This window comes from Jaculus jaculus, chromosome 6 (assembly GCF_020740685.1).
Source record: "Jaculus jaculus isolate mJacJac1 chromosome 6, mJacJac1.mat.Y.cur, whole genome shotgun sequence".
Lineage (NCBI taxonomy): Eukaryota > Metazoa > Chordata > Mammalia > Rodentia > Dipodidae > Jaculus > Jaculus jaculus.
Genome location: NC_059107.1, coordinates 25928636 through 25944352, shown reverse-complemented (window position 1 = coordinate 25944352; position 15717 = coordinate 25928636). Strand labels below are relative to the sequence as shown.

The 15717-nt window shown below is 43.4% G+C and overlaps 2 protein-coding genes across 2 annotated transcripts in view; one reads left to right on the top strand and one right to left on the bottom strand.

Annotated features, from left to right (window-relative positions):
* Nucleotides 1-15717, bottom strand: part of Dock2 (dedicator of cytokinesis 2) — a 469609-nt gene that overhangs the window by 82289 nt on the left and 371603 nt on the right. Inside the window, exons 28-29 of the mRNA XM_045152647.1 lie at nucleotides 10521-10619; nucleotides 7604-7698 (exon numbers count right to left, since the gene is read on the bottom strand). Of these exons, the coding sequence (XP_045008582.1) occupies nucleotides 7604-7698; nucleotides 10521-10619 (194 nt within the window). The remainder of the gene's footprint in view (nucleotides 1-7603; nucleotides 7699-10520; nucleotides 10620-15717) is intronic.
* The window catches only part of Insyn2b (inhibitory synaptic factor family member 2B), a 118702-nt gene continuing 116016 nt past the window's right edge, over nucleotides 13032-15717 (top strand). The window contains exon 1 of the mRNA XM_004661030.2: nucleotides 13032-13179. The gene's annotated coding sequence lies outside the window, so the exon portion shown is untranslated. The remainder of the gene's footprint in view (nucleotides 13180-15717) is intronic.

The window sequence follows — 15717 nt, the reverse complement described above, 5'->3', positions numbered from 1 at the left end:
ACATGGCAAAAGGCTTCACTTGGCTATTGGCTCTGCTGCCCCAGCTTCCCACTTGCCTTTATGTGGCAGAAGAAATCCTTGTTGCAAGATGGGGAGAGTTCCCACGCTCTCCCTCCCGAGTAAGCCCACATAAACACTCCACGGGACACCAGGGGCAGCTCCAGGAATTGAAGGTGCACAGGGCCACCTGCGGAGGCTGCAGCAGGCCTGCTTCTGCCACTTGCCCACCCTTCTGAGCTGAGACTGTGACCTCCTCACATCTCAGTGGCACCATCTGTCAGGTGACCCAAGTGTGGGGACCAAATGAGGATGAAGGACAGCAGCTTCTGCACATGGAAGTCCTCAGCAGATGCCAGTCGTTCTCCTATTCCGACTTGCCCAGACCATCCCTTGGGAGGCTGATGTGATGGTACAATGCTGCTCTTCCAACTAGTTGTCCGATGTGAATATAAGAGGGGGAGGGAGGGGGCATGTGCTCTTCTGTGAAGTATCACAAAGGGAGGTGGGCAGATGGGCTCTATGAGTCACATTCTCCTTCCCCTGTGGTCCATAGGGGATATCTTTGATTCTACTGGCCAACACTTAAGAATGGAAATAGTACAATTGACTAGGGAAGGCAGGCTCTTCTGCTTCCCCTTGAGGCCTGGACACATGCATTTTTCCAGAGCCTTTACACTGCTCCTCTCACAACACACCAAAGTTCATGCACCTGGAGTTTAAAGAGAAGATACTTTTTCCAGCTTGGTGTCATGCATGCTTTATCTCAGGTGCCCTCAACACTCACTTCCTTAGGGGTGCAACAAACTCTTCAAATTGGACTCCTATAGCTAGCTGGTCTTCAGGATTACGTCTGTTGAGTGGGGTAAAGAAATCTTTATGTCTCTAACTTTCTCCCCGCCTCCCACCCCTCCGCACACTCTCAGGATGAGGTGGACCAGAGGAAGTGGGGACTCTTTAGAAGAATAATCACCTCAATTTAAGGCAGCCTGGGGAAGAGGGAGTGGGTCCAGCAATTTGTTTCACACATTATTCATAGAACCATGACTAAATTATTATCACTGCCCTAGACATGTTCCTGTGACCCAACCATATACCTGCTGTGTGATTTGACAATATGACATCTTTACATGGGTCACTGGTAAACATGACCAAGAGCCAACCCAGATTTGTACATTCTGTGAGGCATTCTGCATAAATCCAGATCATAGGAATATAAAAATCCCCAACATTTATGAAGTGTTTGCTATGTGCCAACAGCATTCTAATTATACAAGTCATTTCATTTTAGCCTCTCCCCAATCTTTTGTGATAGGAACTATTGTTGGTCCCATTTTAGGGTGAGAAAAATTGAGTCCAGAGTTGTTAAGTTACTGGCCCAAAAGTATTCAACTATTTAACAACAGAGATGAGATTTGAACCTGGTTCAGACATAAGTTCAAACTTCTCTGCCTCTAGGCTGTCTCTGTGCTCTGCACTCATGACCTTCACTGTAGCACTTGGTTATGAGTTTCTGTAATCTTACTTACTCGTCCTCACTAGAAGGAAGTACTCTATCTTCAACTTGGATGCATCTGTCCCCTCCCTTGAGCCCTAAACACTCAATAAACATTGACTGACTGCCTTTAAGAGAAGCTGTAAGAGTGTGTGCATAAATCCCTAAGCCCCCATCACAAAACCACAATTCCAGATAGAGGCACAGATGGAAGATGGAAAAGAGAGGTTCCTGGGCATAATTTTGTTAATTTACAACATTAAAAGAACTTGATCATTTAAAAATTAACCACAGCACGTAAATCAGCTCTTGCTGAGTTTTGCATCTTACCATCAAGAAAAATGTTCTGCCAGGAAATAGTCCTTACAGTAGACATGTCATTACGTTTGCATACACAAACAGTACACAGCTGGGGGAGACTTTCAAATCTGGAAAACTCTACTCCTTCCTCCAACAAATAGAAAAGCACATGCTAGATTATTTACACATACATACGCATATACGTAAATCAGAAATGGTAGCAAAATATTATACATATAATAGGTAACAGAGGGCAAGAGATAAAGAGGAGGGGTTGTTTGGCAGTTACATTTTCACTGCTGGGCAAAAACACCTGAGCAAAAAGCAACTTATGGGAGGAAAGGATTTATTTCATCTTCAAGTTGGGGGGAAAAGCTTCATCATGGCAGGGAAAAAGCGTGGCAGAGCAGAGGCTGGGTATCACATCTTGTCATAGCAGCTGGGAGGTAGAAAAGCAAGAGTGAGCTAGCTCTGAAGACCCAGTGGCCTAGACTCATAACCCTCAAGGCCCACCCTCATTGACACACCCTCTACATCAAGGTTCACTCTCCAAATTGCCATAAGCTGGGGACTAAGTATTCAAAACATATGAGCTGAGGGGCATTATTTCATTCAAACAAACCACAGGATGTACAGATAAATAGAGGGAGAGAAAGACAATAAGGAAAAGAGTAAGTTAGTTATAATGTCCTGGCTAACTTGCTAATGAGGATTGTTTTGGCTATGTGGGTGAGCTGCTTATTTTTGAGGAAGAGAAAATGGTATTCTGAGGATTAGCAGGCCTGGCTAAATCATAGTGCATGTTCTGTCTATCTACATCTTGAAATCTTCCACAAACTACCTGTGAGAACTTGGCATGTTGTCTCCCCTTTGGGTCTTCAGCTTTGATGTCTGTGTAAGGTTGTTAATAGAAACTTCACTGTCTCACAGAGTGAAACAGCAAAAGTTCAGGGATTAGATAGAGGGGCTTCTCTCTTATTGGCCGTGCAACATGGAGTCAATTACTTATCAAGTCTGTCCCTCTGCTTTCTCGTTTATTCACTGTGCATTATCATTTCTCTATATCTAAAGGTGGCTGTGAGAATCAGAGAAGCTGGGGTATGCGTAGCACTTACAGCCATGATTGATCTAGGTGCTTAAAACATGTAAGCTATTGTAATAACAAACACAATGCAACAACAGAGAAAATTTCAGGAGCTCCATAAATGTAGATGTCCTTGTGGCTAGAAGATGAAAGAAATCTATAAGCTAAGCTATGTACTACCAGGATGAAAGGATAGCTATTTTTGGAAGGTTGACATTAGCACATGTTTTTCTAGCCAAGACCGAGTTGTCATTACCTGGTGAGGGAACAGCACTGCTTACTGACTTCTTCAGGACAGCATAGGCAGCACAGAACAAAGAAAGAGAAAATCTTATTCTCTCTTTACAGATTAGGAAACTGACAGGCCTGGAGGTTCAATGACTTTCCAAGAGAGGAGGGTGGCATGGGACATGGAGGTGTGTGCCTGTCATCCTACGTCTTGGGAAGAAGAGGCAGGAAGATCAAGTTCAAGGTTATTCTCCTCAGCTGCATAGTGAGTTCAAGGCCAGTCTGGGCCACATGAAGTCCATATTGTAGCCCTGAGCCAGGTTTTTACAAACATTTAAAGATAAAGAATTTAGATCATCCTTCAGAGATTTTAAAAAAAGTTTCTGTTTAGGAGACAATTCCATCTCTGTAGGTCCCTTAGATTAGGGCCTCATTTTCTAGATATGGAGAAACAAAGAGTTTGGCATGTGGGGGTCTTATCTCTAACACAGGTCAGCAGGTGCTTCTTCCAGAATGCCCAGGAGGACTCTGACCAGTCATGGGTGTGATCAGTCCTGGGCATGTGTACTTGCCTGCCAGTCATCTAGTCCTCCTTCCTATAACAACTCTAAATTTCTCTTTGGAGAACTCCCTGCTCTGTTTCTCCTCTTGCTCTCAGACTTTGTGCTTTGGGTAGAACTGACCGCACTATCCCTAGTGTGGTCCATGGAGAATCACAAGATCAAAGCCTTACTTAATAAATAACACTTCTCATTTTTCAGCCACAGAGGTTTATGGATGAGCATGTAGCCCAAACCAGACTTTGAATATTAGCCTGAGAACTCCTATTGCACCTACTGAAAAGATTCTCTGTATCATTGTCTTTTTTTTTTTTTTTTGGCTTTTCTTTATATTCTCTTTTTTATTACTTATTTATTTGCAAGAAGAGAAAGAGACAGAGATAAAATGGGCATTCCAGGATTTCCAACCACTGAAAATGAACTGCATATGCATGTGCACCTGGCTTTATGTGGGTACTGCAGAGTCAGGTCGTCAGATTTTGCAGGTAAGTACCTTAACCGTTGAGCAATCCCTGTAGCCCCTCCTATTCTCTTTTGCAATCAAACATATTCTTTCAATATGGGCAGAACTATTTCTGGCACTATGAAGAGAGTATCTACTTGAGAATGAAGACAGCAGAGAGAACAGAGAGAAACACAGATTCCTCCCATTAGTCTGTCAGCACCTCCATATATCCATCACTGAAACTATAGCATTGAGGGATTTTGTTGTGGTTATCTGATCCAATGCAGTTTCTTTCTACGCAGGCAAGTATGAATTCTTTAGAAATCCTACTCAGTTAGTACCCTGTGTACACATTCAGCTCATTACGTGAATTAATGAATTCCATGCTGTGTACTAGGAGCCAAAACCAGATACAGATTAAACATAGAGCTTGCCCTCAAAAAGCCCCCTTCCCTTCTCCCTCATCGTCCCTCCATTCCAGGTCCAAGTATCTCTGCACCCCACCAGCTGGAGCTGCAGCTTTCCTCATTCCCTCTCTCTCACTTCACTCATCCCCTCCCCACCAAAATAAAAAAGAATTAAAAATCCCATTCTCTGGAGCCAGAATAGTCCCATTCCTATGAAGAGAGATAATTATTATGAGTGAGATAATGGCAAACCCTAAGGTAGGAACAGACTTTCCCACCCTGAAGGAACCTTAGAGGGATCCTCTCCCCGACCCCCACCCCTGGTCAAGATGACAGAGTTCAGAATTATTATGGAGGAGTGTCTGATCTGGGTAGAGGCAAGGCTTCCAGGTAGAGCCATGACTTATATGATGTTACACAAGTTTGGAAAAGTAGGTAGCAGTGAGAGGCTGGGCATATTTGAAATGCAAGGTATAAAGAAAATGACACCCGCGGCTCCTCTTGGGTGCTTTATGTAATTCAGCAGAGTCTCAAGACATGATCAGCATCTGGCAGGCAGTAAAGGGCCTATGTGTAATATGGTAGGTACCAAATGCCTCGACCCAAGATAGCTGATCATTGACATATGAGCAGATACACAAGCTGTGGGAACAGTGCAAAATGAAAATAGGAGTCTCCATGTCCAGACATTATGAACTGATAATTAACACAAGAACAGTAAACCAGGTATGGGGTTCTTCTAAGTGAGCATGGAGCTCTGTGTACCTGCACAGGGCTCACTCCATAGGGCTAGAGAGGGAACTGCTTCTGATCCAAAATGTGGCTGGGCTCAATTCCCACCAGCATGTTCACCACCCAAAGCCGTCTTTCCATCTGTGAGATGTGAACGAGAGAACTGGACAGGCTGAGCCCAGGCTGGGGACACTCCCCTGACCCTGTGCTGCTGCGCAGAGCTTCTCCTTTCCACCATCAGGTAAGATGTACAGACAGATGCTTCCTGCCTCCATTACAAACCTCTCCCCCACTTCTCTAGCTTCTAAAGCTGGCCCAAGAGTACAGTAGCTAGGGTGTCTATCATGTGGTGGGCAGTTGGATGTGTAGGGAATGAAAGAGAAGCTTTTCGCAGGACTAAAAGGTCAGGGATAGAAGCTGCCAGGAACTGCAGTCAGCTTTCAGGCATTCAAGAGACAGATATTCTTAGAATGTATCTGATGACCCAATCATTAATTCAAAAATGTTCATAGCAATTTCTCCATCCTTCCCGCTAAAGAAAATTCTGTTTTTATCTGTTGGATTTCCTCCCTTCTACCTTCTCATGACATTTCTGTCTTGCTAAGCATTATGGGGTGTGTGGTGTGTGTGTGTGTATGTGTGTGTGTGTGTGTGTGTGTGTTATGTAGAGCAGAAGCAGTAGGTACTGTAGGGTAAAACTAGAATCCCAAATGAGATGAAGGGCTTTCTATGCTAAGGACAGGAAGTAAATAGAAGTCACAAAAGGAAAGGAGGACAGAATGGAAAGCGGGGAGCCAGGCGGGCTCTGCAGAAGGGTACTCATGGATAGGATTTTGGAAGGAGGTTCTTAGAGAGACCAGGGGAAACCACAGTGTGGGACATCCATTGAGAGACAGAAGGATAGCGAAAGGTACTATCAGAAAGTATTGATGAGGAGGGTTGCAATTTGGATTCTGCCTTGGAGAGATGTAGCAGTGAAGAATGAAACTACTTAAGGTAACTGTTATCTCATGTTGTGCTTGGCCATGTGGGGCCTGAATTATTATATGTTATTATACTTAATATAATATATTATTATTATTATTATATGTTGTGCTTGGCCATGTGGGGTCTGAATTATTCTTGTGACAGTTCATGAGACACGAATAGGTATGCATACAAACAGCGACACATAAATTGCATCCCATGTGTTTCCAAAGGCAAATTCATCTGGGAAAATACTGTCGCCTATTTCTTCCTCTTAGAGAAATGCGTTAGCATATTAAAAGCCCTGAGAAGGCAGGAAAACCTGTTCAAAACTGTTTAATCCAAACGTGTCTGATACTTATTTTTACATATGGCACAGATACTTTTTTATTTTAAATAAACTTTAAAATAATACAGCTTGAAAATAATGGAGGCTGGGAAGATGGCTCAGTAGTTAAAGGTGCTTGCTTGCATAGCCTGCCAGCCTCGGTTCAATTCCCAGGCCACTCACTTAAACCAGTCCTAAAGAGCCAAGTGTCTGGTGTTTATTGCACTGGCCAGAGGACCTGATACACCCATGCATGCACACACGCACACACACACACACACATATCTATCTGTCTATCTATCTGTCTGTCTGTCTGTCTGTCTGTCTATCTATCTATCTATCTATCTATAACTTTGTCCTTCCTCTCTTGACAAAGTGTCATAGACCAGGTAAAATATTTTTATATAAGGAAATTAGAAGATAGGAAATGCTTTTTAAAAAAATATTTTATTTTTATTTGGGCTGGAGAGATGGCTTAGCGGTTAAGTGCTTGCCTGTGAAGCCTAAGGACCCCAGTTCTAGGCTCGGTTCCCCAGGTCCCACGTTAGCCAGATGCACAAGGGGGCGCACGCGTCTGGAGTTCGTTTGCAGAGGCTGGAAGCCCTGGCGCGCCCATTCTCTCTCTCTCCCTCTATCTGTCTTTCTCTCTGTGTCTGTCGCTCTCAAATAAATAAATAAATAAATATATTTTATTTTTATTTATTTATTTGACAGAGAAAGAGGAAGAGAGAGAGAGAGAAAGAATGTGCATGACAGGGCCTCCAGCCACTGCTGATGAACTCCAGACACATGTGTCCCCTTGTGCATCTGACTAACATGGGCCCTGGGGGATTGAACCTAGCTCCTTTGACTTTGCAGGCAAATATCTTAATGACTAAGCCATCCCTCCAGTCTGGGAAATACTTTTTGAGTGGCTTCAAATTGATGAGGACGTCCTCCTTGGGTTTAAGTATAGAACAAAGTATCTCTTGATACTTTACTCTCTTCTCTCCCACCTTATGTCTCCCAGAGTTCTTTGAAATAAGTGGTGCACAAGCATTTTACAAGCAGGGGTAGCTCACCTGTTCTGCACCATGCTCATGGCCATCCAGTCCCCAGGGTACACACTCTTTCCTATGAGGTCCTTGAACATGATGAAAGTCTCCATCAGGAAGTCCTGCAATAACACCACAGAACATACCCATCACCCTGCCCTCACAGGAACACCAGGCCAGACCTTGCTGTCTGCTTAAAATGTTTTCTGCATTCTCTTTTACAGGGTCAGAAAGGTGAGGAGCTCAGCTTCTCACTAAATAACTCAGTGAAAGTCACAGCAGCAAATTGGAAGCTTGAACATCAGCTTCATTTTTTTACCCTCCGATAGAAATGGAGCATGAGGGCTGGAGAGATGGCTTAGCAGTTAATGCACTTGCCTGCAAAGCAAAAGAACCCAGATTCAATTCCTCAGGACCCACATAGTACAGATGCACAAGGTGGCACATGTGTCTGGGGTTTGTTTGCAGGGGCTAGAGGCCCTGGAGCATCCATTCTCTCCCTTCCCCCCTCAAAAAAATAAATAAAAATAAAAAAGTAAAACAAAAAGAAATGGAGTATGAATATTCACTGAGAAGACACTCTGAAAATTAAGCACTATTAATTCTGTCTTTAAGAATATAGAAGTAAACATTTGTTGATGTGGGGTGATTTTATACTCATCTTCCCAAGTATATATTTATGAAGGAAATAATCCACAGTATTTGACATCATCTCAGGTCACTGAACAAGCAAACTATTATTTAAATGAGCATCTAATTAGCAGTGCTGCAAACACAGCTCATTCATATGTACACAGGCGCATGAGCGGATTGGAGGAGCATAGAGAGGAGGTCTAGAAACAAGGACGTTTTTACTCTCCTTTGAAGGGCCCACCCTAGACTTGAACATACTCATCAGGTTTTGCAGTGGGATAAACTTGATCTCTGTTTCTACAGAAAACAAATTCCAGACAGCAAAGTCAAGAGGCACCTGCACCGATACCCTCTTGAGCAGGAGGTAATGAAGCCGGATCACCTGGGTGCTTTAGGTAAAGCTGAAAATCCAGAGTGAACCCATTCAGAATTCCTGCCTTGAGCAGTGATGTGCAAATCATTTCTAATGTGGACCCTTTTTTCAAAGGAAATCTCACTTGGAACCCAATGTATGAAATGGATAAAAGCAGATCAGCTCTGGTATTCTCTCTCTCTCTCTCTCTCTCTCTCTCTCTCTCTCTCTCTCTCTCTCTGTATTTATGGTGAAATGAGGAGGAATATAACTTGAAAATTGTTTGAAAATTCTATAAATGGCACTAATTCCTTTCCAGCCATGTTTGCTTTTAGGCAACTTTGTGCTTAAGTCCAGCTTCCACATCAGCTGGTCAAGGGTAATGTCTGCCTTATAAGGCTCACCATGAAGATCAAGTGTATACCACGTACTAGACAGATGCTTAGTACAGAGCCCTGTGGATGCTCAGTAAACACTTGTCAATAATTATGGGGGATTATTCATCCTCCATGTTCCCTGGAAAGATGCGGCTCTCCTGACCCACACACCAACTACCTATGGGAATAGAAAAGGCTTCTGTTTCCTGGATGGACAGCCAGCTTCTGAGTGAGAAGGAAGAGCATGATACAAGACTGGAAGTTCCAGTCCCAACACTCTGCTTGCTAGCTATCAAGCCGTGAGCAAATAGAGTTCAGATTGAACACTGTGACCTAGGTCATACTACGGTGAGGATTTCTTAAGAAAATATGTATGTTCAATGAACATTCCTTTACCAGAAATCTCTTTGCATAAGGATCAAGAGTTAAGAATTTTGCTTTCTTATTTCACATATGAATCACACAGAAGTTGAATGCAGAGAACTTTAAGTTCTTCTTAAACACTTATTTATTTGTTTTGGGGGGGTATGGGTGCGCACAGGCCTCTGGCCACTGCAAACCAATTCCAGATGCATGTGCTACCTTGTGCATCTGGCTTTTATATGGGTACTGGGAAATGGAACCAGGGTCCTTAGGCTTTGCAGGCAAGCACCCTAACTGCTAAGCCATCACTCCAGATCCTTAGTTCTTTACTCTTCTTTATGTAATCTTAGCTTTTTTTTTTTTTTTTTTTGTATCCTGGAAAAGGTTCCAATTCTTGCCAACCCTATTCCAAAAGGGAAAATGCAATGGGTGGTGGGGTGAATCTTCGATTTCCTAATGATCATCCTCTTAAGGATCACTCCCTGAGGTTGGCCCAATCCTTCGTCCTTCCTTGGGGAATAAGAGTAAAGCCTGATCACAGACCTCCCGATCCAGCCATGCATAAGAGACAGTGATGAGCTACACCCCCAGGATGGGGACAGTTTGGGATGGTCTGTGTGGTACTGAAGTCATTCGCTGCAGGGATATGAACCACAGACAGAAGACCCTATGGCAGATGAGTCTTGAGAGGTGAGAAGAAACGGGCTCAGGGGCTGGCTTTCTCAGCGCACTTGTCCTCTATGTAACACAGCACAGCTGGCTCTGGCTGAGTGCTCACCGTGTGAGCACTACCATGCTGTCCTATCATCTCTTCACAGCTCTGTGACACAAATGGTATTATCCTCACTTGATAGTTGGGAAAGCCTGAGATCACATAGTGACAAATCCAGGATTCAAACCCAAGACTGTACAACTTCAATTCTCATCATCTCAAGTCCCCAAAGTATGCATAATCCATCAACAAATATTGTCTGAATCACATCTACATTATGCAGTAGAGATTCAAGTCTCAGCTGTAATATAGATTGGAGACACATTCCAGAATGGAGATATACAAGAAAACATAATTAGATATGCATGTTTATAACTTGCAGCACAAACACATACTCAGTTTCTGTGGGAGACCTTCCTACCCTAAGTTCATGAGAAGCAAGGACATGATATGTCACGGTTTCCTATCTCCCAACCCCACCCCCAACCGTGTGTCCTGCAGACTCACCACAAGGTCTGAGCTGGTCCGGAAGGTCTCAATATAGAAGGAATAGTGTTGGTCACCCATCTGGTCTAAGATGGCTGTCATGCATGCCACAAAGTGACTCTGAAAGACACAAAGAAAAATATTGTAACTGAATAGAATAAAGGACCATGAGTTCATCTTCTCAATTTCTTTGACATAAAACTATGAAACACAAAACCTTACTAGGCAAGGCTCTCCAGGTGTAAAGAATTTCTTCTTACCTAGTCAGCATGGAAAACAATCTGTGAAGAGACGTCCTGACTGCTTATTCATTGAAGAAATACGAATCGGACACCTATTATATGCCTGGGGCTATGAGAAGAACGACGGATACAGAAACAGGACCAGCTACATTGCTTCTCCTGCTATTTGTACATTGGAAAAAACAGCTTTGCATGGATGTCAGGAGTTATAGCCTGTGATAAAATCCTGAAGACAGTTTCATTTTCTGGCAAATATTTTGCTTGGGTAAATCACATCACTCTTCTGATTGGAATGGTAATTCACCCATATCTACCCTGAGAGGAGTTACCAGAAAGATCAGATGGGCCCTACTGTACCTTTTAGTGTATGCAAGTCTCTGTCGAGGGATCAGTTATTGGATCTCCATACACTGGCCAGTGAGAGAACCTAGCACCAACTAGGATTGGTTCTTTACAAATTTTTATTTATTTATTCATTTATTTAGATATCTGAGACAGTGAAAGAAAGAGAGAGAGAGAGAGAAAGAGAGAAAGAGAGACAGACAGAGAGAATGGGTGCACCAGGGCCTTTGGCTGTTGCAAATGAACTCCAGATGCATATGTCACCTGTGCATTTGGCTTACATGGGCCCTGGGGAATTGAACCTGGATCCTTTGGCTTTGCAGGCAAGTACCTTAACCACTAAGCAATCTCTTCAGCCCCAGGACTGGTTCTTGTTAGGACTAAGAATGGTAAAAGAAGGGGATGGGAGATGGCTCGGAGGTCAATGATGCTTGCTTGCAAAGCCTGCTCACTGTGGTTCAATTCCTCAGCTACTCACATAAAGCCAGACAGATACATGTTGGCAGTGGCAAGAGATCCCGGCTAGCTCCATCACCCCTGTGCAAACCAATAACAAATAAAAATAGGAAAGGAAGAAGACATGGCACTTGATGTTTGTGGCTTTCTGTCCGTTTGGTAAAGAACAATTGGTGTGCAAGAGGGCAGAAGGATTCAGGCAACAGGGAAATCAGGATGGAGACTTGAGGAGAAGCAGTGGCAAGAACCATACCCATCCATGCACCATGAAGGCACCAGCCTTTTCCCTCTCAAATGGCTAGTGACAGTGTTAAGTTATGTGGCACTGGCAACAGGACTCAAGGAAGTCTACTGTGGAAGCTCATAAGGGAAGTGCTGGCTCCTGATCCAGTAGGGCTGAGATGCCATTCTCAACAATGCCTCCTCCAGGGTCCCACGTGGGCTGCCATCTCGGACAGAGGACATCCTACAGTGTCCTAGTCCGGGGCAGATTTGTAGAAGATGGACTTGTTGACGCTGTACACATGGGTCCAAGAACACCCACTTCTCTAAATAGGTTTGGAAGTTTTATGTTTAAACCACAAAGGTGCAGAGGGATTGGTATTACAAATTGCTGCCTTTGTTCATATAAAAAATTTCTCCTTTTGCTAAAAAAATACTAAAATATATATACTTGCCAGATGGTAGGTTTAGAATTCTGCCCTAGTGATAAAAGAATGTTCTGAGTGACTCCAGAAAGGCCCTTGGCATTCCTCCTTAGGGATCCTTCGTGTTAGCTGATGAAGTTCTCGTTTGCCAGCACAGCTCCTAAAGATACAGATTCTCACTTGCCTCTGGGTTTTCTAGGTTAGGAAGTTAGGGGTAGCACGTTTTCCCAGTCAGCAGAGTCAGCTATAGAAGAACAAAGTGAACACAGAGGGCCCTTGTCAATGCATTAAAAAAACTTCAGAATGGCTACAGGATCATGTTATAAAATCCCCTCCAGAAACTCTAAGCTGAATCAAACCTTTTTTTTTTTTTTTTTTTTTGGTGAGCTGCTTCAGGTCAGGTGTTTGGTCCCAGCACCAGAAGGTCTAACAGTTAAGCACCTCCTCAATAAGCCAACAGTAATCTCTTGCTCAGACCTCCAGGGGGTGGTGGTGAGTTAATGAAATTATTCACCCTTCTCAAACCAGACTGACTGAACATCGCGATTCCAGCAGCTAACTTGACCAGGTCCCACTCACAGCAAGAAATGAACTTGATTCTTGTTTATACCTCTGGCCAGGCTAAAAGCAAGAAAGGGAAATTTCTAGTTTGAAGGGTACAGAAGGGCGTGTGTGTGTGCGTGTGTGTGCGTTTGTGTGTACAAATGTATTTCGTCTACTCTCTCCATCTCTTCTCTCCCTTCCTTAAAGAATTCAGCCTGTGGCCACTAGAGGTCTTTTCTTTTCACATGGCAGATGCTGTGCAGTTTGTTCGCCTTTTTATTTATTCCTACGTGAGCAGACCCACTACACTTCTTTCCTATAAACAGTGAAAATTACAATATAAAGGGCTTATTTTTCCTTCCTTTTGGAGTTATTTTTGCTGCTGGTCAAAGCCTGGCTGTTTGTGCAAGAAAGGGGGAAATCCACTGCAGGTAATCCCACTGCTCTGAGGTAAGAGATGTGGGAAGGTTTGATTTATTTATTTAATTTGCGATCGATGGTCTCGTAAGAGAAAATGCTGTCGTCTCTTGGACAATACTTTACTTTTAACGCTTGGGCTTAAATGAGTGCTGGGATTGTGAGCATGTAGGAGGGTGTGGGGGTGTGGTAAAAAAAATCCACTATTGTTAGAACTGCAGTCTGCCCCAAATGCATAGATATGAAATGCTTTTAATTTCCAATGGTTTGATTTGAATCTGAAGTGGATAAAAATGAAAAAAAAAAATCCCAACAAACCCTAGCACTCCAGTTGCTTAGAATTACCTTGAAAAGGCTGCATTCTCAGAAGCTTTATATAGGGAAACTTCTATGCTTCCTTCGTTTTTGGGGGGTGGTGGGGAAGGTTGTTGTTGTTTTGTGGGGGTTTTTTGTTTTTTATTTTGAAAGAAAAAAAAGAGGGGTTCCAGTCCTCATTAGAGTGATCATCTTATGAGAGAACCCATATCATTTCACCAGGAGTCAGCCGGTATGTTACAGTGGCCAGATCAATCAAACTTGTTTTACCAGCTTGTTAATTTCTTTGTCATAAACTATACATAGAAAATCCCAGCTGGGTGTCTTTCAGTAGGATTTCTGGTGCACTGTGACTGAAGTTTGGACAAGTTACCTGCATTTGCCTGCTAATGAAAAATGACGGTGTTTTACTTCCAACTGGAAGCATTCTGCTTTTCTACAACAGTGCCTAGTCCACTTTGGTATCTGATCCTTAGGAAATCACACAGATGTGACCAACGGATACCTGAAATGTGATGAGAAAACAGGAGCGGGTTTTACTCGCTCTTAAAGGCTCTTAGCTGTCAATGAATTTAAAACACACACTTCGTCACACAGTGATATAATAATGGAATCACTTTGTGCTTCTCTGAAGTGTGTAGCCCTTTTGTCAATATGTCAAAAAGACAATTGTGTCTTGGCCCTCTCCTTTTTACAAGTTTGAGAGCATACTTCTACATCCACTATGTCTTCAGTGCTCTGTGGAACTGAGAGTAGGGAGATGCTCATTTGCCCTAGCAACGGGCACAGTTCTAGCATTGATGTTGCTGAAACTTTATAGCACAGGAGTGTTACAATTCCCTGCCCCACCAGTAACCTAGAAAGGCCTCAATGCTGCATGGTGTCCTCAGGGGTGTGAGGGGATCCCCTCTAGCCTGGACTAAGAAGAACTCTCTCTTCCTATTCCTGGCAGAAATTCTGTAATCGACATATATTTACTACCAAGGCGTGAGGCAGCCACTCATCCATACCCAAGCAGCATGCCAGGTGCCTAGATAGGAAATTGCTTCTTAAAACAGGGTACCAGTGGGGCTCGCATATTAAACTCCAGAGAGAAATTGAATCTGAGACTTGCACAAACCAGGCAGAGTCACCTCCGCTCCAATCGGGTTGGTTTAAAATGTGGCTAATGAATCATAGCATGGAGAGACACGGTTTGAAACTAGGTCAAACGTGTAAAAATAAGTACACTCATCGTGGGCACTTGGCTGATGAGGGGTGACTTAATGAGTGAGTGGTGGGACTTATTTGCCATATAGAACTCTCGCAGCAATCCAAGACAATCAATTCTTTTAATTAATTCAACCCATTACTCTGCACAGAGGTCTTGCACATGTGGGAGAGAACGAGGGCTTTAAGAGGAAACAGTCAGGGTCTCTGTACCATGTGATGATAGGAGAACACCCATGGTGTGTAAGCAATGCTAATAAGCTGGGATACTATGTGATTCTGATCCAGGTGGTAGCCTTCCCAAATCATTGACCTCACTCCTTTAAAATAACCACCACCATCATCTTACTGATAATACCAATAGTTCTACATATAGCATTTAACTTACACATCTATTTAACAACCTTTAATGCAAACACACACTCCTGGGACTCTTGCGATGCTTAGTGAATGGAAGAAGAAGAAGCTATCATTTGCTTTGATGTGAAGAAAAAAATAAAATAAGAGAGAGGGGTCTGGCTGCTGTAAGGCATCTCCACTCACCTGACATTAGTGGGGGAAATGAGATCTCACAGGGAGGGAGGCAGCCAACTTGGGGAGCTCACTATCTAAATGCTAACATTACTATGCGATACCAGCTGGTGACATGTTGCCATAGTAACTTCAAATAATGTGCACGACCAAAATAAAATAAAATATAGAAAGCGCCAAAGCAAGGAGATGAAGGAAAGTTTGCTTGCTGGAGGAGGCTTGTAGGGAGATGAAAAGTTTTCTCTGTGAGCCACACTTTATAGAGGAAGAGTGGCCAGATGCCGCTCTCGGGCCGCGTTCTCTGTTCACCCCCATGTCTGCCATGTCTTATGTAACAGATTTTATTCTGGGATGAAACTGGTGCTGTCTGGGTGGTGGATCCAGGACTGGGGGTGGGCAGCTATGGTGTCAAGAAAAGCTATGGCTCTGAAACCCATTCATCTTCAGCTTCATTGGGCTGTTCACATTTGTAATTGGGAGCAATCTCTGAGGCAGCTAAGGTGTGGGGTGCGTCCT